Source organism: Rattus norvegicus, chromosome 14, assembly GCF_036323735.1.
Source record: "Rattus norvegicus strain BN/NHsdMcwi chromosome 14, GRCr8, whole genome shotgun sequence".
Taxonomy (NCBI): domain Eukaryota; kingdom Metazoa; phylum Chordata; class Mammalia; order Rodentia; family Muridae; genus Rattus; species Rattus norvegicus.
Window position 1 is genome coordinate 18,915,329 of NC_086032.1, and position 23,828 is coordinate 18,939,156.

A 23,828-nucleotide genomic window follows, 5' to 3' on the forward strand; every position below is an offset into this window, starting at 1 on the left:
CTTTTCTTTTTTTCGGAGCTGGGGACCGAACCCAGGGCCTTGCGCTTGCTGGGCAAGCGCTCTACCACTGAGCTAAATCCCCAACCCTCACTGTGAGTTTTTAAGCTATGCTATCATAAAATACGTCAAGCACACCGTAGTAGAGGGAAGTCTAACCGATCTGCAGTGACTCTAAGATTTTTGCATTGTGTGTGTGTGTGTGTGTGTGTGTGTGCGCGCGCGCGCTCACGCACAATTGATAGCTAGCCATTGAAGCTCTCCATTTATTATTTCTCTCATCTCAAGAGCTATTCTAACATATACTCGACAGTACACTAAATATAAGGCATGATGCCACTACAATTACCTTATGACATTAAATTCATGGATCTAGAGAACTGCTATAAATTAACTGGCATCTTGCTCTTTCCTCATAACTTAAAATAATCTAATCTGTGACATTTTCGAAGAATTTTTTTGTGTTAGACTTAAAGAGAGAAAGAAAGGGAGAAAAGGAGGAAAAAGAAAGGAAGAAACGTAGCCCCCAAATGTTCCATCAACCCATAGGAGTGGTAGGGAGTACCCAGAGAAGATGCAGAGACGTGTCTTTTCCTCTCTACAGAATAGGGAAGAGACGTGTCTTTTCCTCTCTACAGAATAGGGAAGTGTGTCCCTGCTGGTACATTAAGCCAACCCCGTAGAAACACTGCAGTGGGAAAGCATTTCTGTGCCTTGGCTCTTCCCAGTGACAAAGTTAATGATTAAAACCTCCCAGACTGTCCTCGACATTGCCCAGGGGTATCTATTTGCCTTGATGAGGATATTACTGTCTTTCTTTGGGGACAAATCTGACTGTCCCTTGCTTCTGTGCAGAGATTAATAATTGATGAATTTCTAGTTAGGACTGTTTGTAAAGGCAACGGATAACTGTGCTGCTTCCCTTTGCACGGTGTCCTGTGGGTGAGAGGAGGTGCTGCAGGACTCCCTGGACGCAAAATGAAGAGGGTTCTGGTTCTCCTGCTGGCCTTAGCCTTTGGGCATGCCCTAGAGAGAGGTAAGGCTCCTCTTTTGACTAAGAACTGTTGCTAGGTTAATTTTCCAGAACCACTTTACAACTTGAAGCGGGAGTAACTAACAGAAGAAATGGCAGAGGATGCTTTAGAAGACAGAATAAAGGGAGGGATAAAGCACCATTGATTTGAGCTCTGCTGTGCTACATAGCATTAGAAAGGAACACTTCTCGCCCCTAACAAATGAGTAGCTCACAAAAGATAAAGGTGGGTGTGGCTGGGCCTATCTACAACCTCAGAGCACAGGAGACAGAAGCAGAAGAATCAGGAGTTCAAGGTTTCCTAGTGAACTGGATGCACAGGGAGTTCAAGGCCAGTCTGGGATTCTCAAGACTGTGAAAACAAACAAAATAACTCCCGAAAGAAAGTGGGTTATATAAGCTTTCAATTCTCCCTCCCACATTGGATAAATAAGATCCATAATGCAACTGGAGCCTCTGATACACAACTGCGCATTTCTGTTTCCCAAATGTTTGCCCTCCTTGGCAGCATCAGGATGTCAGTGGTGCAAGAAGCCAGCTGAGAGATCCCTTTGGTCCTCCTTTGGGGATCTTACTCTTCAGCATTGGGAAGGAACGAGAGTTTTGAAACTACCTCGTACACAAAATAGGAAATTTTAGTAACTAGGAAATAAAACAATAAACAAGGCGAGGAAGGTGGTTTCTCATGGAAATCACCCTTACAATGGGATTACAGTGAGATTACAACGCCAGTGTCTGGAGGCTTCCGACCGACCATGCTAGCAGAAGAGATGTGTAGCTTCTTAAGTTCCGAAGCTCCCACTGATTTTTCAGATGATCGCTAAACCCTAGTTTAACCCTTTATTGTACAGTTTGGGTGCTATTTTACAAATTTCCCTATGAATAATTTTCATCTCCGCGTTATTTTTTAATACTTATAAGGGCATCTGAACACACTCTGATTGTCAAGCTACGATGTTTATTTAATACTCTTCCTTCACAGCCTCACCCAAACCATCCATGTATATTCACAGTACCAGCGCATTTAACCAGTAATATATGCCTCCCTGGGAACTATCGCTTATTAATGATGGCACACGTAAATTCAGTCTTGACGTGCATTGGTGTTTTGCCTGCCTGTATGCCTGTGAGGAAGTACCACATTCACTAGAACTAGAGTTACAGACAGCAGTGAGCCGCCATGTGGGTGCTGAGAATTGTGGATGCCTTCTTCAAGAGCAGCTAGAGCTCTTAACTGCTGAGCCATCTCTCTTGTCCCTGCATTCACATTTTTACATTTTTCACATGTGTTACTTTGTTATTCTGGTTATGCTAAATTCATTTTTATTCATCCTCAGATGCTTAAATCAGCTATAGGTCCTGAGTGAAGACTACCAAGTCTTAGAAAAATAGATACAAATGAATAAATGAATTATTCAAGCATCAGGAAGCCCTGAAAGCATCTTTGTAACAGTTTCTGGGGATGCATAAAACCTTGAAGAATGCTACTGAAGCAAGTTCAGACTGAGTCTCCCAAACCAAAAACCCAGCGTGTGCTAGGTTTGGAAATGCGCTGACTCAGCAGGTCAGCCTCAAAACTGCAGACATAATCGCAGCCTCCCACCTTTATTTCAACAATCTCAGCAGCCATAGTCCCAAAGGAAACAAATAAGAGACACAGAGAGACAGAGAGACAGAGACAGAGACAGAGTCAAAGCAGTTCCCTCAAGACAGAGACAGAGAGTCAAAGCAGTTCCCTCAAGTCTTATAGTCCATGTCCTGTAGGCCAGACGAGCCCCAGAGCCATGTAAATCACACTTACAAAGTATTTGCCAGGACGTGCTTCATCTGTAGTCCCCTATTCTACCACATCAAGTGTGGCATCCACTCAACTGCCTCTGCGGGAGCCATGCTATGATCCGGTAGAGGTGAGCATGCCCCCTGCTGGTTGGAAGTGGCAGAGCACAGACTGAGAGGATGCATCTGGCTCCCAGTACAGAATAGCCACAAGAGGGGGTAGAGGGTTAGGATGAGGGTGGAGGTGTGGGGTGGTAGTGGTTCGGTATGTCTGTGACCTTCTCAGAGACCTAACGGTTTCCTAAAAGACTATTTCAATCACTGTGTCCTCAAGACATAGCTTGAAAGTTGTTCCCATGGCCCAGCCTATTTAAGAAACTAGCCATTCGTTACTGATGAGCGATTTATATCAATGCGGCCACCGTTTCGAGGCTCTGATAAGTCCACAAGAAACCCTGTTTAAATCAGTTTTCTAAAGATACTTGACCTTTCCCGAGTGCCAGGAATCTGGAGCTGTCTAGTTTCCAAGCTAGACCTAAACGTGCTCCATCACCACACAAAGCTCTGCCTCGGGCGCCTTGTCCTTTTCTGTTAGAGGGCACTCGGGAACAAGGTGCATTTTCTTAGGTCAGTTTCCCTAGGGGAAACTGACTTAAGAAATCTCCCAAATGTTAGGCAAACAGACACTTCAGCTGGCCCAAGACGTACAGAGGCAGATCTTGCTGGCTGATCTATTTTCTTCCCCAAGAACTGAAACAGAGCCAGCACTAAACTGCACTGACCTTCCCAGGTACTCATCCCACAGCAAAATAAGTGAGAGGAACTGTCGACACAGCTTCGCAGTTACTAAGAGAGTGATCGGCAGCAGGAAATAAACTCCTACAGACTATTAAACCGGCTTACATCCATATTTCTATTAAGTATAACACCAAACTGGAAAAAAAAAAAAAAGAAAGACGGTAAACCTACATTTCCTCTTCTTCCTCTCCTTTACAAAACCACTCCAAACAAACTTCCAAGCCAGAAAACTAGCTACTGTTTTCATCAAATGAACCATTAGCTCTCACAGACCGATAGCAATGTCATGGCTACAAGGCACAATGCCAGGAATGCAGTCGCAGTTGCCTATGTTCTTAAGAATAAAAATGCATGCCCTTTAAAAGACCATGAGGTTAACCTATATAAGAAGATAAAGATGTCTTTCACCATAATACATGAGGGTTCCCCCTCTATCTGTTTTCGTCTGATATCTACAGACTACTCCAACCTCCTTTTCAATCCACTCTGCTCCAGCCACAGTGGCCTCCCCCACCCCATGCACCACACACTCATCACCAACTCCTCCGTCGCCTTGGAACACTGATTCTCCAGATGGCTATGCCAGTGTTCAGGTGTCTGGTCAATGCCTACTTAGAGTGGGGATTTCCAACCAACATCAATTAGCACAAACCCACCCACTCACCCTGATTCATCTTTCTTCTTGCCACCCCCCTACCTCACCTTCTCCCCAGCATGTGTTTGTTATAACAAATGCATCAAATACAATTATCAACATGAAGTGGAGAACTCGATTTTAGTCCCCACTGCGATTCTCTAGTTCTTAGTGACTGACAGTGTGTTCAGTGAAAGTTTCAGATACTGCCACAGAATCTGAGTACCCACCTCAAGTGGAATTTTGATTATTATAGGAAAATTGAGAACCAGGTTCGATGGTTCATGCTGTAATCACAGGACTCCGGCACTACAATTAAAGGGCTGTGGCGGTAGTAAAATCAAATGCTAATGTGGAATTTATCTAGAGCAGTGGTTCTCAATCTGTGAGCTGCAGCCCGTTTGGGGGTTACATAACAGATATCCTGCATATCAGATATTTACAATTCATAGTAGTAGCAAAATTACAGCTATGAAGTAGCAGCAAAATAAATTTATGGCTAAGGTTGACTGCAATATGAGGAACTATAGTAAAGGGTTGAAGCATTAGGAAGATTGAGAACCACTGGTAATAAAGAAATAAATTCTTCCTAAGTGTCTACTATCGCTATTGGACTTAGTACATAAAGTATCTTTTGAGACACAGTAGACTACGATTTTTGTTCTTCAAAAATTCTCAAGAATAATTTCTCCAATCTAACTGAACCCCTTGGACCAACAACTCCATTCCCAGAGCCAGCAGCCTGCAATAACCATCCTGGCACCCCTCATTACTATGAGTTTGATGCCTCAGATTCGTTTTACATGTTTTTCCCTGTTTTTAGTCAATTATACTCAATATAACGACTTCAGGGATCAGGCATACTGCTAATTAAAATCATCAGGAGTGTTTAAACCGATCATGTGTGACTACCCAACTAAAGAAGGTCATTGCCACATGTTACTTATGCCACCTTGTTGGACAAGTAGAGGACTTTCCTGTCCTCAATTGGATGATTTCTTAAATATTCACAATGAATGGTTAATGAATCGGCTCTGTAAAAAACACACATGCAGTGTACAAAACTCTAAGTTTTCATATGGTGTTTTCCAATTAATATCTTTCACACAAGCGGAAGTTTGCTTAACAGAAATATAATTAGCACTGGTTTCCTTGGTAAGATTCATGTGTAAATGCCCAAGGTTACTTCAAGCCCTTGTGTTTGCTGAGTCCCCTGAAAACTTCAGCCAGCACTTTGACCTTTCTATCTTCTTGCTCCAAACCATGTAAGTTTGTTTTTTAAAAAATGAAAGCTGAATATGAAAAATTAGAATGAGCTTTTAAAGGCATGATAATCATAACTAGAACCCCCAAGAGGTGTTTTTTAATGATGGATCTTTTAATATCATTAAGAGAATAGTGTCAAAATCTAAAAAGTGCTTAACTCATAGAAACAACAGTAACAAAAAGTTACACTAACTATCAAACTCACTTTTCTCTAAGAACGTCTCACATACAAAGGTGAAATTCTAGAGGTTACAGACACAGGTCAGCATTTAAGAATACTCAGTGTTTTTGTAAAGGGACAGAGTTTGTCTCCCAGAACTCAGGTCAGGCAGCTCACAACCACGTGTAACTGTGGCTCCAGTGGATCTGACATCCTCTGTCGGTAGTATCTATGGGCACCCACAAGCACATGTACACACACACATACATACACATGCATGTGCACGTGTACACATACATCATCATCATCATCATTGTCATCACCATTGTCATCATCATCATCAATTTTTTCAAAATCTTTTTAAAAGATGAAGTTTTACCCATGTTGCAGATACAGAGAAGTATAGTTAACAGTGGGGTGAGCCATGATAAACCACACTTTTTTTTCATGTTTCTATAGAGATTAAAGGGCATGTTATGCATTAAATAACTCCAGTGTTACCCAAATTGTTGACAGTCACACATTAGCTATAATCATAATGCTAATTATCTTTGAGTTGGAAACTGATAATCTGCAAATTTAAATGTTAACAAATCCGGGTATCATAAAAACAGAAAACAGGAATAGAGTACCATGAGACATCATTCTGTAGAAATATTGACTCAGGCCACTGTTATTCAAGATTCATTCAATGCGTGTGACAAAATGGCTTTCCTATAGGGACAAAATCAGAAGTTCGTGAAGGTCATTACAGCATCAAAAGAGTCAAAGCATCTTTCTTCGTAGGCTTTGTGCCCAGATTGTAGGAATGTCCTTGGCTCTTCGTATCAGAATGAATGTCACAGAACGGAGGGGCTGGACCTGCTTTGGTCTCTACTGCCTCTCACATTCAGTGTGATGCTCATGTCCGGCAGAGAGGACGTGTCACAGAACATATCTAAATGTATGGATATGCCCAGATTTGTTGAAAGAGCGTGTAGTGTGCATGAAGCAATACGATTTCCCAAAAATAAGTACAGAGGTTTTTTTTAAAGTCCAGAGTTTGATTTAGATTACCAGAATATTTCACAAGGTAGATTAAATTGGACACGATGTTTGGTAAAAGTGTTACTGAAATTTCTAAACCTTTAGGACAAAGAGGTCACTTGGCGTGAGCATGATTTCACAATAGCCACTAACTTCATGCCAATAATTTCTGTTACCACACCAAAGTCTCCGTAGTATATTAAAGGACAAAATATGATAATTATAATTCACTTGAGGGATAAATTTAACTAACTTTCAATGAGCTTAGTCTAAAAATGACTTTCAGGCTAGAGAGATGGCTCAGAGTTTAAGAGCACATGTTGTTCTTGCACGGGTTCCAAGTTCCATCGCCAGCACCCACTTCTGGCTGTGAGGTAGAGCACACAACTGCCTTGAAGCGTCTGGTCACCTGCCTGCATGTATGCATGCGTGCATGTACACACATACACACACACACACACACACACACACACACACACACAAAATCACAATCACAAAATACTAAAACAAATCTAAATTTTGAAAAAAGGGTTCTATTGGTATGAGAAATCAATCTGTAATAATTATACTACAAGCCAATTTCTGTATTAATTTACTGGGTTTTGTGCATACAGAAAAGGATTAACATATCTAACTATCAAAACTAGATACTGTCTCCCATATAAATTAATGGATTAATTTTATCAAAAATACATCCAAGGCCATACATATGAAAGGTCACGGTAATGCCTTCCTCTGCAGACTATTTCTATATGCTTTGTATATAATCTATTATAGATACTCTATTACACTTTCCAGTGCCGCCTTTTGAGACTTCATTTTCTCGTTCTTTCCTGCCCAAGGCTAAACACTCCAGCAAAGACCATTCCAAAATGACTTCAATTCTCTCACAGTCTCATTTCCCACGTTTCTCTCGGCCGTCTGCTCCCTAACTAATACAATTCCTATGAGATACAAGACACATGTGCGCAACCAACTATATGCTTTGCTCAAAAACTACTGGACGAGTAGAGCTGAAGGGGTTTGCAACCCACAGGAAAAACAACAATATCAAACAACCAGATAGATCCCCCTAGAGTTCCTAGGGACTAAACCACCGACCAAAGAGTTCACATGGAGGCTCCAGCAGCATATGAAGACGGCCTTGTCGGGCATCTATGGGAGGAGAGGGCCTGTTCCTGTGAAGGTGTAATGCCCCAGTATAGGGGAATGCCAGGGCAAGGAGGCAGGAATGGGTGGGTGTGTGGGGGAGCAACCTCACAGATGCAGGGGGAAGGAGGATGGGATAGGGGGTTTCCAGAGAAGAAACTGGGAAAAAGGATAACATTTGAAAAGTAATTAAATAAAATATCTAATAAAAAAGAAAACATAAATAATGCAGCACTTACTTACATAAGCATTCCCATGCCTGCTGCATTCCTATAACATGTGAAACAAAGTTCTACCTGCATAGTAAAATGAGAATCCTGAAACTTGAAAAGCTAGAAATGAAATATTTCTTAAAATATTTATCAATAGTACCCCATTTTCATATGGAAATCGCTCTGTATATTACTGGATGTCACAATAAATGTACCAGCACAAGCAAAAATAGCTCGATAGAGGGAGATATTAAAAACAGTTACTTGGTGTTCATTAAAATAAAAAGTGTCCTTTTAGGAAATATCCTTAAACAGAGCTATGTTGTGACTTTCCAATGTTAGAGGTTTTGGGTAAAGTTTCCAAATTTACAATTTGTCCATGTGACAAATTCCTTATCTCTGAAGAGATCATAAAGCTCACAAGGACAGTCTTGTGCTAAATATGGGACCTTGAAATATGCGTGATTATCCAAAGCCATTGCAACTTTCGCAGCGACTAAACAAACCCCTTTCTTCAAAATGTCCTGCTAGCAGTTATTCATGAGCCATGCTAGAATAAAGTGTTCCGGCTGGTTAGATACTCGACCACACAACTGCCAGCCATTCATTCGAGTTTTGTCTTAACCATGACATAAAACAACGGTGGTGTCTGAAATAGCTCTTCCCCACACAGGGACAGTTCTGCAGTGTATTCTTTCAGACCCACCTACTATGTACGACTGATGACCAACTGACATGGTCTCCCTTGTTTGAACCTTTCTGACGTGTCACAACATCCAGCTTTCAGACAGTGGACTGATGTGCAGGTCCTCAGCCAGAGCGGAGTTTGCCTGCTGGGGCCTGCTGAATTTCACTGACCACTGACTTTACCTTCCCACCCCCTTGTTCTTGTTTCCAGGATTTAACATCAAACAGAAACCTATGGGCTCTTATGTATCTTATAGAAATGTTGATAGCATGTGACTTTGTCACTCATTATAAAACAGCTTGATAGGCAGAAAGAATATGGAGTTGAAGCCAGTCTGGGCTATGTAGAAAGATCCTGCCTGTCTAAAAGAAGAAGGTTTTAACATCTCTCACCTCTGACCTTTCTTACTCCATGGATCTATTTATTATTGTCCATCTGGAAAATACAGTGCAACAGTTTATACAGGTTATTTTCATTAACATTTTATTAATATTAAAAATAATTTAAAACACGCACACAGATAAACTCCCCAAATTTATATCCATCCATCCAGCATCAGTGTCTTTTCAATTGGTTGAAACAAACACACACACACACACACACACACACACACACACACACACACATACACACACACAAACGCACGCACGCACCCACGCACACACACACGCACACAAACACAAACACAAACATGTCTTCCCAAGCACCTCCAGTCTAACCAGAACATTGACTGTTTTAGAGGGGAGGCCACCTTGAAGAGAGAATGGTCTTCTGATCACCTCTAAGATGACGTCCCTCATACTTTAAACAAAGTAGCTAGATCACTCAAGGCTTCTTAGAACAGAGGCCAGACCATTTCTATGCTTAACAACTGTTCAAAGTCTCCAGAGTGCTGAGGAATTTCCTGGACTTAAATTTATAAGTGATAAGTCACAGAAGGACACACAGACAGGCCTTCAGACATGTGGAACATGTGTATAGAGAACCTTATAGTCAGAGAGAAGCTCATTTTTAAACACAGGAAAAAACTGTGCCTCATGAATGTGACTTTTCCTGTCGTTCTGGTAGCCTTTAGACCAGGTCTCACATGCCTCTCTTCACTCTTAAAAACCAAACATGTCCTCCTGTCCTTCTGAACCCAGAAAATCAATGGCATTACAGGGACATCGACTTGCATTTGAACTCAGGCCAGAAGTTCACTGATGTTGAAGCTGCTTCCCCAGTCAGGCCAGTGATAGGAAAATGAATCTCTTGCTCCTTTTGTCTCAGGTTGCCTTTCTCTCTCCTCCACTACCTAAGCTACTTCTAGACTGACACAGGAAGACCTTAACTGGAGAGTCAGCAGCAGAGAACCCAACTGTTTGCAGAGATGCTTTGAGCCAACATGTTCTTTTACTTTTGTTTGCTTGTTTCCTCCTCCTCCTCTTCCTCCTCCTCTTCCTCCTCCTCTTCCTCCTCCTCTTCCTCCTGCTCCTCCTCCTTCTCCTCTTCTTCCTCCTCCTCCTCTTCCTCCTGCTCCTCCTCCTTCTCCTCCTCTTCCTCCTGCTCCTCCTCCTTTCCCTCCTGCTCCTGCTCCTCTTCTCTTTCTCCTTCTCCTTCCTCCTCCCCCTCTTCCTCCTCCTCCTCCCTTTTCCTTTCCTTTCCTTTCTTTTCCTTTCCTTTCCCTTCCCTTCCCTTCCCTTCCTTTCCCTTCCCTTCCCTTTCTTTTCTTTTCTTTTCTTTTCTTTAAGACAGGATTTCACTATTACTCCCAACTAGACTGGAACTCTACGTGGACCAGGCTGTCCCTGAACTCACAGGGGTCTACTTGCTTCTATCCTGAGTGCTAGGATTAAGGATCCTTACTCCTTGCCTGGCTTTTATTTCCTTTTTAAACACTTTCCAATCATCCCTAGAAATGTTTCAAACCTGCCGGCATCTAACAACTCCCACTGGAACTGACCATTCAAATCCTCTCACTCTGCCCAGAGGCGTTTCAGGGTTGCCTGCCCCCTGCCTTCCAGAAATCCCTGTGGATTTGTCATTCTTGTTGCTGCTCTGGGAGCTGGGGTATAAAAGATGTCTCCAGGTTACCTTGCTCTCTTAATGGTTGGTATCAGATCTGCAGGCCACTGCTTTCTAACCACAACTATCTTCTTTGTTCATTCGGCTTTTGAACTAAAACTGCCCAGGTGATTTCTAAAGTCAGAATCCCAGACCCTAAAGGAAAGCTAAGAAGGACTATGATTATGAAGATGCCCTCACTACTCTTGAAGAGCAAGGAAGTACAGCCATTTCCCTAGCTGAATTCCTTAGGAGTCTGGGGTGGTGACAGAGCCCGACTGCAGCTTTCCGAATTACTGTCTTCTTCCAAGTTCAGCCTTAATATAACTAGAGACTCATCTGGGAGTCCAGAGGCTTCTTTCTTACCTTTGTCATTTGGCTTGTTGAAGGCTTAGACGAAACAGACAACAAAAGGGAAGGAGAGAAGAAAGAAAAGGAAAGGAAGAGGGGAGGGAGAGAGAGAAGGAAGACTGGGAAGGAGGGACAGAGGAGCAACCCCCTGCAGCACTCTATACAGAAGGCCAGAGAGAATGGTTTTCGTGTGGGTAGTCCTGACTCACTGACGTGTAGCATTTCACTTTCATGCTGAGTGTCACTTCGGTCTACCTTTTGTGCTTGCTACACAGTAGAAGTTAATAGAAAAAAAATCACAAAATTGAGGCTTATTATGAGGAGATAGATGAAAAGATAACTGCAAATGAAAACTGCACAGGTATTAAGAAAAGCCTTTACTACAGGTCATGTTGAAGAGCAATATTATATAAGTGTATTACATATATGTATATAACATATATAATATATTTTATATAATATAATATTTATTTGAAGAAAAAAGATGGTTACTTTTTATATCTGCTTTCTAGGCCGAGATTATGAGAAGGATAAAGTTTGCCAGGAACTCTCCACGCTGGGGAAAGATGACTTCAGATCTCTGTGAGTTGCCATATCTGTAAAGTTCTCTTGGGGACATGACCTTAGACAAGTCATGTGTGCACAAGCTAACTGCCATGCTATCTAGAAGACTGAAATGGGCACCAAGATGAGGGAAGACTGTTGGCCACTGTGGACCAACAGGTCAAGCAGGTAGAGGTCAGCTGACCTGTGGTTACTGTGGTCTGAGAAACCGTCACTGGTAAATCTAAGGAATGAGTTTGTAGTGAAGCATACATACGGGTTTCTGAGATAAATTAGAACTGTCCGTTTTAGGACTCTGGAACATACCAGCAGTGACCTACAGAATATGCTTTTTGTGGGGAAGTTCAAAACAGACTCCAGGCTATTTTGATAGGAACTACAAATCCAGTTTTTTTACTGTTGTCTTAGTTAGGGGTTTCTATCGCTGTAAAGAAAGACCATGATCACAGCAACTTGTATAAAGGAAAACATTTAATTGGTTCTGGCTTTCACATTCTGAGGTTTAGTCCATTATCATCATGGCAGGAAGCATGGCAGCATCCAGGCAGACATGGGACTGACAAAGAAGCTGAGAGCTCTACATCAAGATCGGCAGGGAGCAGGAAGTGAACTGGCTTGAGCTTCAGAGACCTCAGAGGCTACCCCCTAGTGACACATCTCCTCCACCAAAGTCACGCCCACTCCAACGAGGCCACACTTCCTAATAGTGCTACTCCCTTGGGGCTTATGGGGAGAGGGGCAGCATTTTTTCAAACCACCACGACTGTACACAAGATAGTTTTTCATAGAACAAACAAATGCTCTACATACAACTTCATATTCTCACCTTTAGACAAATAGAAAAAGTTAATGCATAAAATATTTTATTTAAAAGTGGAATAGATATCCTATTTTGGCGTGAGTCAAAAATGCCAAAAAAACAAAACAAAACAAAACAAAACAAAACAAAACAAAAACAAAACAAAAAACAAAAAAAAACCCCTCAATTAACATGATCGCTTTTCTCTCCCTCAGATCACTAATCCTATACAGCAGGAAGTTTCCCAGTAGCACCTTTGAACAGGTCAGTCAGCTTGTGAAGGAAGTTGTCTCCTTAACTGAGGAATGCTGTGCTGAGGGAGCAGATCCCAACTGCTATGACACCAGGGTAAGTGTGTGTGTGTGTGTGTGTGTGTGTGTGTGTGTGTGTGTGTGTGTGCGCGCCTGTCTGTCTGTCTGTCTATCTGTCTCTATTGTGGATCAGGGAAAGGACTAGCCATAGGCCTTTATGTCACATTTTCAGGACACTCTAGATACCAAGTCACCTACTCCCAGTTAGAAGGAAAATTAAAGACTATTATTTTTAGTGCCCACATTTATCTTATTACTGAGTTCCTTTTATTCAGTGTCACTACAAGTTCCAAAAGAAAACTGACTGGATAAGGTAACTGAATGACTAAATAAATGCTGATAATGAGGACCGTGTGTCAGATTTAAATCCAGGTTGGACTCTTAAAAACTTTTAGAGTCGTACCCAAAGATTGGTGCCTAATACAATTGTCATCAGAGAGGCTCTACCCAGCAGCTGACGGAAACTGATGCAAAGACCACAGCCAAACCATTAGGCAGAGCTTGGGGGAAGCCAGCAGAAGAGGGAAAGGAAGGATTATAGGAGCCAGAGGGGTCAAGGACACCACAAGAAACTCACAGAATCAACTGACTTGGGCTCATAGGGTCTCACAGAGACAACTGAAAATTGGCGACCCTGCATGGGACTGAGCAAAGTGCTCAGTGTATATTATGGTTGTGTATCGTGGTCTTCTTGTGGGGATTGTAACAGTGGGACTGGGGGATATCTCTGACCCTTTTATCTGCTTTTGGGACCCATTTCCTCCTACTGGATTGCCTCAGCGAGCCTTCATAGGAAGGGAAGTGCATAGTCGTATTATAACCTGATATGCAATGTTTGGTTGATATCCCTGAAAAGCTTGCTTTTTATCTGAAGGGAAAGGAAGAGTAGATTGGGGGAGAAAGGGGAGGAGGCAGGGAGGGAGAAACTGTGGTCATGATATGAGAGAATGTATAAACAAATAAACTTTTAGATCACTTTAAATTTGAACCTCATAAATACAAACTCATAAACCTCTTAAAATAACTTTAACATGTGCTATGTAGTCAGTATGCATGTCGGGGTATAAAGAAAACCCATATATCAGGTACATGCTTGTACATTTGCCTGTGTTTTCTCTCCTATAGCATTTACTTAGAAATTGAAATCCTGAAGGAAGAAGATTAAAATTCAGTGTACAGACAGTAACTGATGAAGGCAGAGCTAAGGAGACAAACCTTTACTAATGAGGTCATTGGCCTAGGTACAAATAGGTGGACCTGGTTTAAAGGCCTCCACAGAACAATCAGTGTCCGTTCCACACCATTATTACAATAGATTCTGTATGGTGACTACCCTTACCCAATGACTGGCATGTGTGCCCCCTTCAGCCTCTCTTTTACATCATTTCTTTCCCTGCCAAGTTCATCGGTGCTCATCATTTCAAACTCACTGCACACCATGTCATCTTGGGATATTTGAAAACAGGAAAACCCAGGAACTTACAGGAAGCTAAAGCCAGCGATGTGAAGAGGATGCTCATTTAGTAAAGGGAGGAGAGGAGGCCATGGGAAGTTATCCTTGATTGTGGTCTAACTGCAAGAAAAAGGGGGGTAGGAAATTAGATGAGAGCCACTACCAGAATGTCTCCAAGTGTTCCTCACCTCAGAGATGCTAAAAATCCCTTCACTGAGAAATACCAGACTATGCGAGAAAGGCCAAATGGCTACAACCCAATAAGTACAGTCTATTTATTTATGAAAGTCGTTCCATGGTCTAGTCTGGAGAGTGTCATTGTTTAACACAAAGGAGACTGTATACTTGCTGAGGACCAAAATTATTCAACTTTCCATGCTCGTAAGCCACAGTGTGGAAGCTTGACTACTAATGAAAATATTGAAATTGGAAAGTAGATGTTATACTGAACAGGCATTCGCACTGACTGTGTTCCCGCTTTTTCTTTTTGTTTCCCTTTCTCTCGTCCAGACTTCAGAGCTGTCTATTAAGTCCTGTGAAAGTGACGCCCCCTTTCCCGTTCACCCCGGGACTTCCGAGTGTTGCACGAAGGAGGGGCTAGAGCGGAAACTCTGCATGGCTGCCCTCAGTCACCAGCCACAGGAATTTCCCGCCTATGTGGAGCCGACGAATGATGAGATCTGTGAGGCGTTCAGGAAGGATCCAAAGGGATTTGCCGATCAGTAAGTGGTCTTTCTAAGAAGTCAAACTACAGCTCTTCTGCACCAACTCAGATGCCTAGTGCTGGGGAAGCAGAGGCAGGGCGATCGTTGCGAGTGCTGCAGTGGTCAGACCGCATGAGACTTTCAAAAACAGCAAGAGAGACGAGGGTGGTGGTGGGAGAATGAAAGGGAAGGAAAGACAGACAAATAAGGAAAGATAACTCATGATAAAGAAAAAGTAATATCTATATGCAAAGATGCAAGACAGAAATAAAACATAGTGGGATACGTACCCACCCACTTTCCCAAACCCCGCCCACTATCAATAGTATCTCTTTCCATAGGACTTTCTTTCCAACATCTGGCAGTACCTATGGTGAGTCCCCTTATGCCACTAATCCTTGCATCATGAAGATGGAGGAAGCAATTTTACTACTGTGCACATTTCTAAATGCAGAAATAAATGTCCCCAACCACCTCTACACATCGTCAGAAGTAGCTGTGAACATGACACATATTACCAAACTAATATGCAATGTGGACCTGTTTATTGCCTAATCTCTATGAAAAACCATGTTACACGCTGATTACATTCAAATCGGAAGGTTATAAAATGATAGAAATGAAGTCGGGCATGATCGTAGACATCTGCAGTACCTCATGAAGAACACCGGAGGCCGAGGCAGGGGGATTGCTGCCAGTTTCAGGCCAGCCAAAGCTATGTGCTGAAACTTTCTCTTAAAAGACAAAACAAAACAAATAAGGAAAAAAAATAGGGGGAAAGGCTACTCTCAAGGTGATTAAAACTATCTATATGCAAAGATACAGGGCAATAAAATTAAATCTATTCACAATTTCATAAATATTGGTTAGTATGCCCATTTTACCTTTCAGACAGTTTACTCAAATTTTCAAATATATTATTATCATTTTTTTTAAAAATCACCTAATATTTATGTGTTTACTGGTGCCCGCAGAGGCCATCACATCCCCTGAAGCTGGGGTAACAGGTGAGCCATCTGACTTGGTTGGTTGGAACTGAACTCAGGTCTGGAAAATCAGGAAGCACTCTTTTTTTTTTCCATCTTTATTAACTTGAGTATTTCTTATTTACATTTCGATTGTTATTCCCCTTCCTGGTTTCACGGCCAACATCCCCCTAACCTCTCCCCTTCCCCCTCCCCTTCTGTGTGGTGTTCCCCTCCCCATCCTCCCCCCATTACCACCCTCCCCCTCAACAATCACGTTCACTAGGGGTTCAGTCTTGGCAGGACCAAGGGCTTCCCCTTCCACTGGTGCTCTTACTAGGATATTCATTGCTACCTATGAGGTTGGAGCCCAGGGTCAGTCCATGTATAGTCTTTGGATAGTGGCTTAGTCCTGGAAGCTCTGGTTGGTTGGCATTGTTGTTCATATGGGGTCTCAAGCCCCTTCAAGCTCTTTCAGTCCTTTCTAAGACTCCTTCAATGGGGGTCCCGTTCTCAGTTCAGTGGTTTGCTGCTGGCATTCGACTCTGTATTTGCTGTATTCTGGCTGTGTCTCTCTGGAGAGATCTACATCTGGTTCCTGTCAGCCTGTACTTCTTTGCTTCATCCATCTTATCTAATTGGGTGGCTATATATGTATGGGCCAAAGGAAGCACTCTTAACCATTGAACCATCTCTCCAGCTCTCAGCACATCTTGTAGAGCCTCAGGAATGTGTGTTGTTGAAAAACAAAATGGCTACTCTCGTCATGTAGGTTGACTGTACATGGGAACGATCTAGGAAAGTAGATTTAAAAGAGAAAATCAGAGTAAGCCCCCTAACTATACTGACTGTCATGTGTCATCAAGAAGCCCACTAAGCAGCCAATATTGGTGATTCTCTGAGCAAGACTATTTTAAAAAAGGAAGAAAAAAAGAGAAAAGAAACACAGATGGTTGAAATGGACATGGGAATTAAAGAAGCCATTTTTCCAAATAAATATATTATTGTGTAGTTGCCAGTATTGTTATTCTTTCTTTAAATTCATATGACTTCATGGCCTAATGAGCTGAGGTAACCATTCTATGGGCAAAATGCTTTCTGTGTAAGCACAAGGACCTGGGTTCAGATCCCCAGAACCCCCAGTTGAGATAGGGCAAGAGCAGGCAGATCCCTGGGGCATGTTTCCCTGACAGATGTAACATGCATGCTTTCTTTATAAAAATACTGACAAAAGTTGGGTTTTTCTCTCCCAGGTTTCTATTCGAATATTCCAGCAATTACGGACAAGCTCCTCTGCCACTTTTAGTTGGTTACACCAAGAGTTATCTCTCTATGGTTGGCTCCTGCTGTACTTCTGCAAAACCAACTGTGTGCTTTTTGAAGGAGGTAGGCTTTATTACAGCTATATATTATTTTTGCCATCCTAAAATGTCATTTCTTTTGAATAAAGGGAATTGGTATTTTGTAATTAGCAAACCTTTCCAAAATACCTTCATTGCATTTTGTTGGTTGGAAAAGAGCTGTGCCCTTAAGGAGAAAGCAATAAATTACAGTGGCTAGACATAAGCACAATATTGATTTTAAAATGTCCAGCAGTGGGTTGAGGATTTAGCTCAGTGGTAGAGCGTTTGCCTAGCAAGCGCAAGGCCCTGGGTTCGGTCCTTAGCTCCGGAAAAAAAGAAAAAAAAAAAAAAACTAAAATGTTCAGCAGCTAGAGCACCCCTTTCAGCTGTTTATGTACATTCTATTGCACTGAATTTGATTATGTAACATAATTCTCCCTTTTATTTTCTAGAGACTCCAGATGAAACAGTTATCACTTCTCACCACTATGTCAAACAGAGTCTGCTCACAATATGCTGCATATGGAAAGGAAAAATCAAGGATGAGGTAAAGACTCCATACCATCTTCATGGTTAAATGTTTGTTCCTTCACTCTACTGTGTATTCCCACTGTGCCTGTGAAAGAAGCCATAGAATAGTCTACTAATGAACCACACAACCACTTGGACACTTTCTCTAGTCTTGGCTTCATTTTTCTTTTACGCAAAAGTATTTTTCGCATGTATCATAAATATTCAAATACATCATACATATTGCATAATTAACCATGGGCTATATTTGCATTCGTGTCTAGGAATTTACTCCGAGGAATTAGCTTTTTGTATGAACAAAGATTAAGTTTCAAAATATTGCTGCTCTGTTTTGATAAGGAAAATCTAGAGATTCCCTAAACGTTCCTTGTAGCGTGTAGTTTCTAATACCCTGCTTTAAGCTCGGGGCAGATGTGTTACTAGCCCCCGCCCAGGTTCACTTGGATCCACACATGAAAAGGGCGCACACACGCATGCATGCGCGCGCGCACACACACACACACACACACACACACACACACACACACACACACACTAACCTATTATTGATATATTAATAGCTCTATGCCCTGGCTCTTCTAAGCCTCCCTTTGCTAGTGTGCCCTTCTCTTCACTCCCAACTTAACACCTCTTAAATCTTCCCTCGGTTTAGTTACTTTAGTCCTTTAGTCCTAGCTCAATACCTCCAAATCAGTCCTCAACTTAGTTGCCCAGTTACCTTCTCCTTGTTCAGTACCCTAAATCTGCCCTCAGCTTAGTTGCGCTTCTACTCTCCTGCCTGCTACCCCAAGCCCAAATGGGGAAGCAGCCAATGGCCACTCCACTCGAGATCTCACATGGCTGGTGGCTCTCTATCCCTCCAAAATGTGGTGAATCTCTCTTCTACTAGCTGGCCCATGGGAACCTGGAAGTCCTGCCTCTTCTGCCAAGCCATTGGCAGCTATCATCTTTATTGATCGCTTAAGAACCAATTGTGGAACTGTACCTACAGTGTTCACACGCAGATTCCCAATCAACACATCAGAACTACTCCCTACAATTCCTAGAATAGAAACTATCTCAACTATAGCATATAAACGTAAAATATATCAGTGCTTCAAAATTGTACTGAAAAAGTAGGCTCAATGAAAAGTATAATACATTGCTCAAAGAAATCCAAGATAATACAATAAATGGAAAGACACTCCATGCTTACTGTTTGAAGACTTAAAACTATTACACAGCAATACTAGCTAAGCAATACTAGCACCTAGAAGGCTGCAGCAAAACGGTAGTCACATAGTAGGCTACATAGTGAGTTCCAGGCTAGTCTGGGTTACATAGTAAGACACTGTCTCAAAAAGTAAATTAGTCAACATTAAAAGAATTTAGCGAAATAAAATGTTGCAATATTTAAAGCATCTACAGAGTCGACCTAATCTCTTAAAGGCATAATGGCTCTTATTTTCATTTTGTATTGATTATTTTATTTATTGACCTTTCAAATGTTATCTCCCTTCCCAGTTTCCCCTCCACAAACAAAATTATCTCCCTCCCCATGTGCACACACTCCTGCCTCAGTGCCCTAGCATTCCCCATCCTGAATCATTGAGCCACTATAGGACCAAGGGGCTCCCTTCCCAGAGATGCCGGACAAGATCATTCTCTGCTACATGTGCAGCTGGAGCCATGGGTCCCTCCATGTGTACTCTTTGGTTGGTGGCTTAGTCCCCGGGAGCTTTGGGGGATTCTGGTTGGTTAATATTGTTCTTCTTTCTATCTTTCCGGTGCCCTGAAGCAGGTTCTGCTTAGTAGCTAAGCAGGCTTAAATGACACGTTTTTAAGGAAAAGGTTTTTGTTACTTAGCTATCCATTACTGTAACAAATATGTAAGTAAGTAAATACAAAAATAGGTTTATTTTACTCTACAGCTTTTATGGTTTCAGTCTATAGCAAGCTGACCCCATTGTTTTGGCCTCTGATGGCATGGCAGATGGCAGCATAAGGTAGTATAAACTGTCACCTCAAGAAAAAGTGGAGGAGGTTCTATTATGTCCTTTGAAAATCAACTCCAAAAGACCTAAAGACTTCCCAGGAAGGTTCATCTCTCAAGGATTCCGCCACCTTCCAGCACAGTCACCTGAGTTCAAACAGAAAACACATGGCCATTTAGAAGACATTCAAATTCTAAAGTTTACCATTGCCTAGAAATTCATAAGCTATCCTAAGGACCTCAAAGGAATCCAGATAGACAAAACACTCTAAAAAGTGGGGCTGGGGGTGAAGATTGAAACAAGGACCAAGCAACAATAATCAGGCTACTGTGATACTGACATAGAAAGTTATGTACAGACCCCTGAACAGAATAAAAGGCCATGGACTGAACTAGTACATTTGCTAAAATAATTATACAACAGAGCAAAGGTAATTTCTCCAGCAAACAGTGTTAAGAAACCAGATATCCACATGCAGAGGACTGAAACTGAACCCTTACCTACACCATTAAAATATACTAAAAGCCTAAACATAATATCTAGAACTATAAGACTCAGAAGAAACCAGGGGGGACTCTTCAGGCCCTGGCTTTGACAATGACCCCTTAGATCTGATGCACAAACAGAAGAAGGGTAAGATCAAAAATAACTATATCAAATTTTAAACTACTAACCAAAAGATATAGTCAACAAGGAAAGAGGCAACTAAAAAAAAGTCAGTGGCAAACTATATCTAATATGGAGGTAGTGTTTAGAATAGACAAAACATTTCTATAGCTCAGTGGCAAAACTGCTGAATTAAAAGGGATTTTCTAAAACATCTCAAACAACAACGAGATGCCACGCTAACATAACACTGACATTGTAAACTGCTTTTAGTCCAGAAGAGAAGCTAAGTCTCAATGCTGAATATTTGAAAATCTTCACTGGGGATGGTTTAATTCATAATATTATAACTTTATTTTATGGCAGGGGCATTCCATCCCTCTGGTGATGCCGAATTCTACATTATCCCTCTCAGCAGTATGTCTATGGTAAAAACTAGAACACTAAGAAGTTGAGTTAGCTAACAAATTCATTTTTAACTTCCAGCCATCTCATAAAACTAGCCCAAAAAGTACCAACTGCTAACCTGGAGGATGTTCTGCCACTCGCTGAAGACCTTACTGAAATCCTGTCCAGATGTTGTAAGTCTACCTCAGAGGACTGCATGGCCAGAGAGGTAAGATGGCCCACGTGGTGATCATTGCCACACGCCGTACTGAGGACTGTGAACTGACTGATAGTCTTACAAGCTGCTTTTTCTGTGCATTATTCTAGCATCTCACACGCCATTACAAACAATAAGTACATTCCCCACTCTGCCTCACAGGCAAGGAAACAGGTTAATGGTGGTCGGCAATCTGGGACCATCCAACTAGTGAAAAAAAAAATCCACATACACACAAGGACAAGATTCCCAAGCCCTGAACTGTGCAGAGTACCCATTACTCACACACAGTCCATTTAATTACAGTTTTCAGTACTATATTTAAATTGAACACAATTTAAAAATTCATTTATAGCATAAAGTCTTATTAGTACCGACGCTAGCCAAGCCTGGTAATATTCTTATTACACTTTGTTTAGTACACAAAACATATTGTATTTAAAATTTGTAAACAAATTAAAATTTGATGGTTTTTTTCTGCTTTCTCAGTTTGCATAATTTTCTCAAGTGGATACAGATTCAGATAATTATATTAGATGAAGATCATTCTCCAAGGTCTTGCTGACATTAGCATAGATCCATTAGGCTGTGTATCTTTTTCCATTGCAAATACATGTTTTCATACCCAAACGCCTTGCTCTAATGATATATGGCATCCAACAGGAGGCCACTGCACTGTCACTTGTATGCATCACATTGCCTGAGGAGCATATTTTATCTTCAATTATTGTTGGTTTTTCAATATTTAATCAATGTCATACTTTATAGCATTAAAGTTAAGTATTCTCTTTATCCTAATTATTTTAAAATCAAACGATTCTGTTTGTTTTATATTAACAGAAAGTACTGGTTTTGATATGGAATTATCATGAACACCAAACACACACATACACACACACACACACACACACACACACACACACACACACACACACACACTTAGGAAATAGACTTTATGTGATCAACTGTCACATATTAACATACTCCCTTCCCAAATACTGTGTAAATGTGTTTCCTAAGAGCTGACATTTATAAATATTACACCAGAGCTTAAAAGCCCTAGTTTTATTTTTAGTAAGGCTAACAAGAATACTAACTGCGCAGGCCCACCGCTCTCTTTGTAGCTGCCTGAACACACATTAAAAATCTGTGGAAACTTATCCAAAAAGAATTCAAAGTTTGAAGAGTGCTGTTACGAAACAACACCCATGGGCATTTTTATGTGTAGCTACTTCATGCCAACTGCTGAACCACTTCAATTGCCAGCCATCAAGCTGCCAACCAGCAAAGACCTCTGTGGTCAGAGTGCCACACAAGCCATGGACCAGTAAGTAGAGTGGTGTGTGGTTTGTTTCTGCTACGCCAGAATGAAGGCCACTATAAGGGTCACTATAGGGGATCAGTTTAAGTATTTGTTAACTGGAAATGACTCCAGTCTTTAAACTTGGATAGAGAAGAAGAAGCTCGTGGTTCCTAAGTCTACCTTTGGAGATTAGCATATGTTGGAAGAAGCCTTTCCGACTTAGGTTTTTTTCTTAGCTGAGTTGAGAAGTACTACACTGCCTTACTTAATGCAGAGATGGCCATTAAGAAGGGCACCTAAAGCTGTGAATTGGTGAGTCACACTTTTAATCCCAGCACTTGCGAGGTAGAAACAGGCAGATTTCTGTAAGTTCAAAGCCAGCCTGGTCTACAGAGTAAGTGCTGGGACAGCCAGGGCTACACAGAAAACCCATGCCAGCAGCAAACCACTGAACTGAGAATAGGACCCCCGTTGAAGGAATCAGAGAAAGAACTGGAAGAGCTTGAAGGGGCTCGAGACCCCATATGTACAACAATGCCAAGCAACCAGAGCTTCCAGGGACTAAGCCACTACCTAAAGACTATACATGGACTGACCCTGGACTCTGACCTCATAGGTAGCAATGAATATCCTAGTAAGAGCACCAGTGGAAGGGGAAGCCCTGGGTCCTGCTAAGACTGAACCCCCAGTGAACTAGACTGTTGGGGGGAGGGCGGCAATGGGAGGGGAACACCCATAAGGAAGGGGAGGGGGGAGGGGGATGTTTGCCCGGAAACCAAAGAATTATTATTAAGTATTAAATAAATTAAAAAAAAAAAAGAAGGAAGCCAAAGAGAAAGGCACCTAGCTTCAACAGCCGGCTCCACCCAGAGAAGCATGCGCTGTGAGGACCGACGGGGAGGAGCCTGAGCTGCTAGAGCCCATTCCCTGTGAATCCGTGGCTTACTGTACAAAAATAAATAAAAAATCTAGACTGTAAAAAAAAAACCCTGTCTTAAAAAAAGCTAAAGAAAGAGGAGGAGGAGGAGGAGGTGGAGGGGGAGGAGGAGGAGGAAGAGAAGGAGGAGGAAGAGGAGGAGGAGGAAGAGGAGGAGGAGGAGGAGGAAGAGGAGGAGGAAGAGGAGGAAAGGAAGAAAGAAAAAAAGAAAGGAAGGAAGGAAGAAAGGAAGGAAGAATCCTAGTAGGTCAACAAAAAATCTTTATAAAATAAAATATCCTATATACATAATATATCATGGCAACATGTATTATGTTGTTATGTCCCATATTCTATTCTAAATCACAAATGAAAAGACTAAAATTAAAATTTATCAACCTTTTGGAGAATAACCACTTAATAACAAGTAAAACATCAAATTTAGAGTGTTCTTTCCTTAACATTTTTGATATCCACTGCCATTTAAAGGGGGATTAAATAGAAATGGCGCGACTGGATCTTGTTCCATTGAAATAAAAAGAACCATCAAATATACGATATCTTATATATGTTATGACTATCTTCACACTCATAGCATAACAATGATTTGCGAGCAAGCTGAG

The 23,828-nt window shown here is 41.6% G+C and overlaps 1 protein-coding gene across 1 annotated transcript in view; it reads left to right on the forward strand.

Annotated features, from left to right (window-relative positions):
• The first annotated feature begins 926 nt into the window (after positions 1–926).
• Gc (GC, vitamin D binding protein) overlaps positions 927–23,828 on the forward strand; it is a 35,416-nt gene continuing 12,514 nt past the window's right edge. The window contains exons 1-8 of the mRNA NM_012564.3: positions 927–1,033; positions 11,646–11,715; positions 12,712–12,844; positions 14,771–14,982; positions 17,183–17,315; positions 17,725–17,819; positions 20,869–20,998; positions 22,111–22,313. Coding sequence (NP_036696.2) covers positions 976–1,033; positions 11,646–11,715; positions 12,712–12,844; positions 14,771–14,982; positions 17,183–17,315; positions 17,725–17,819; positions 20,869–20,998; positions 22,111–22,313 — 1,034 coding nt within the window. The 5' untranslated portion in view covers positions 927–975. The remainder of the gene's footprint in view (positions 1,034–11,645; positions 11,716–12,711; positions 12,845–14,770; positions 14,983–17,182; positions 17,316–17,724; positions 17,820–20,868; positions 20,999–22,110; positions 22,314–23,828) is intronic.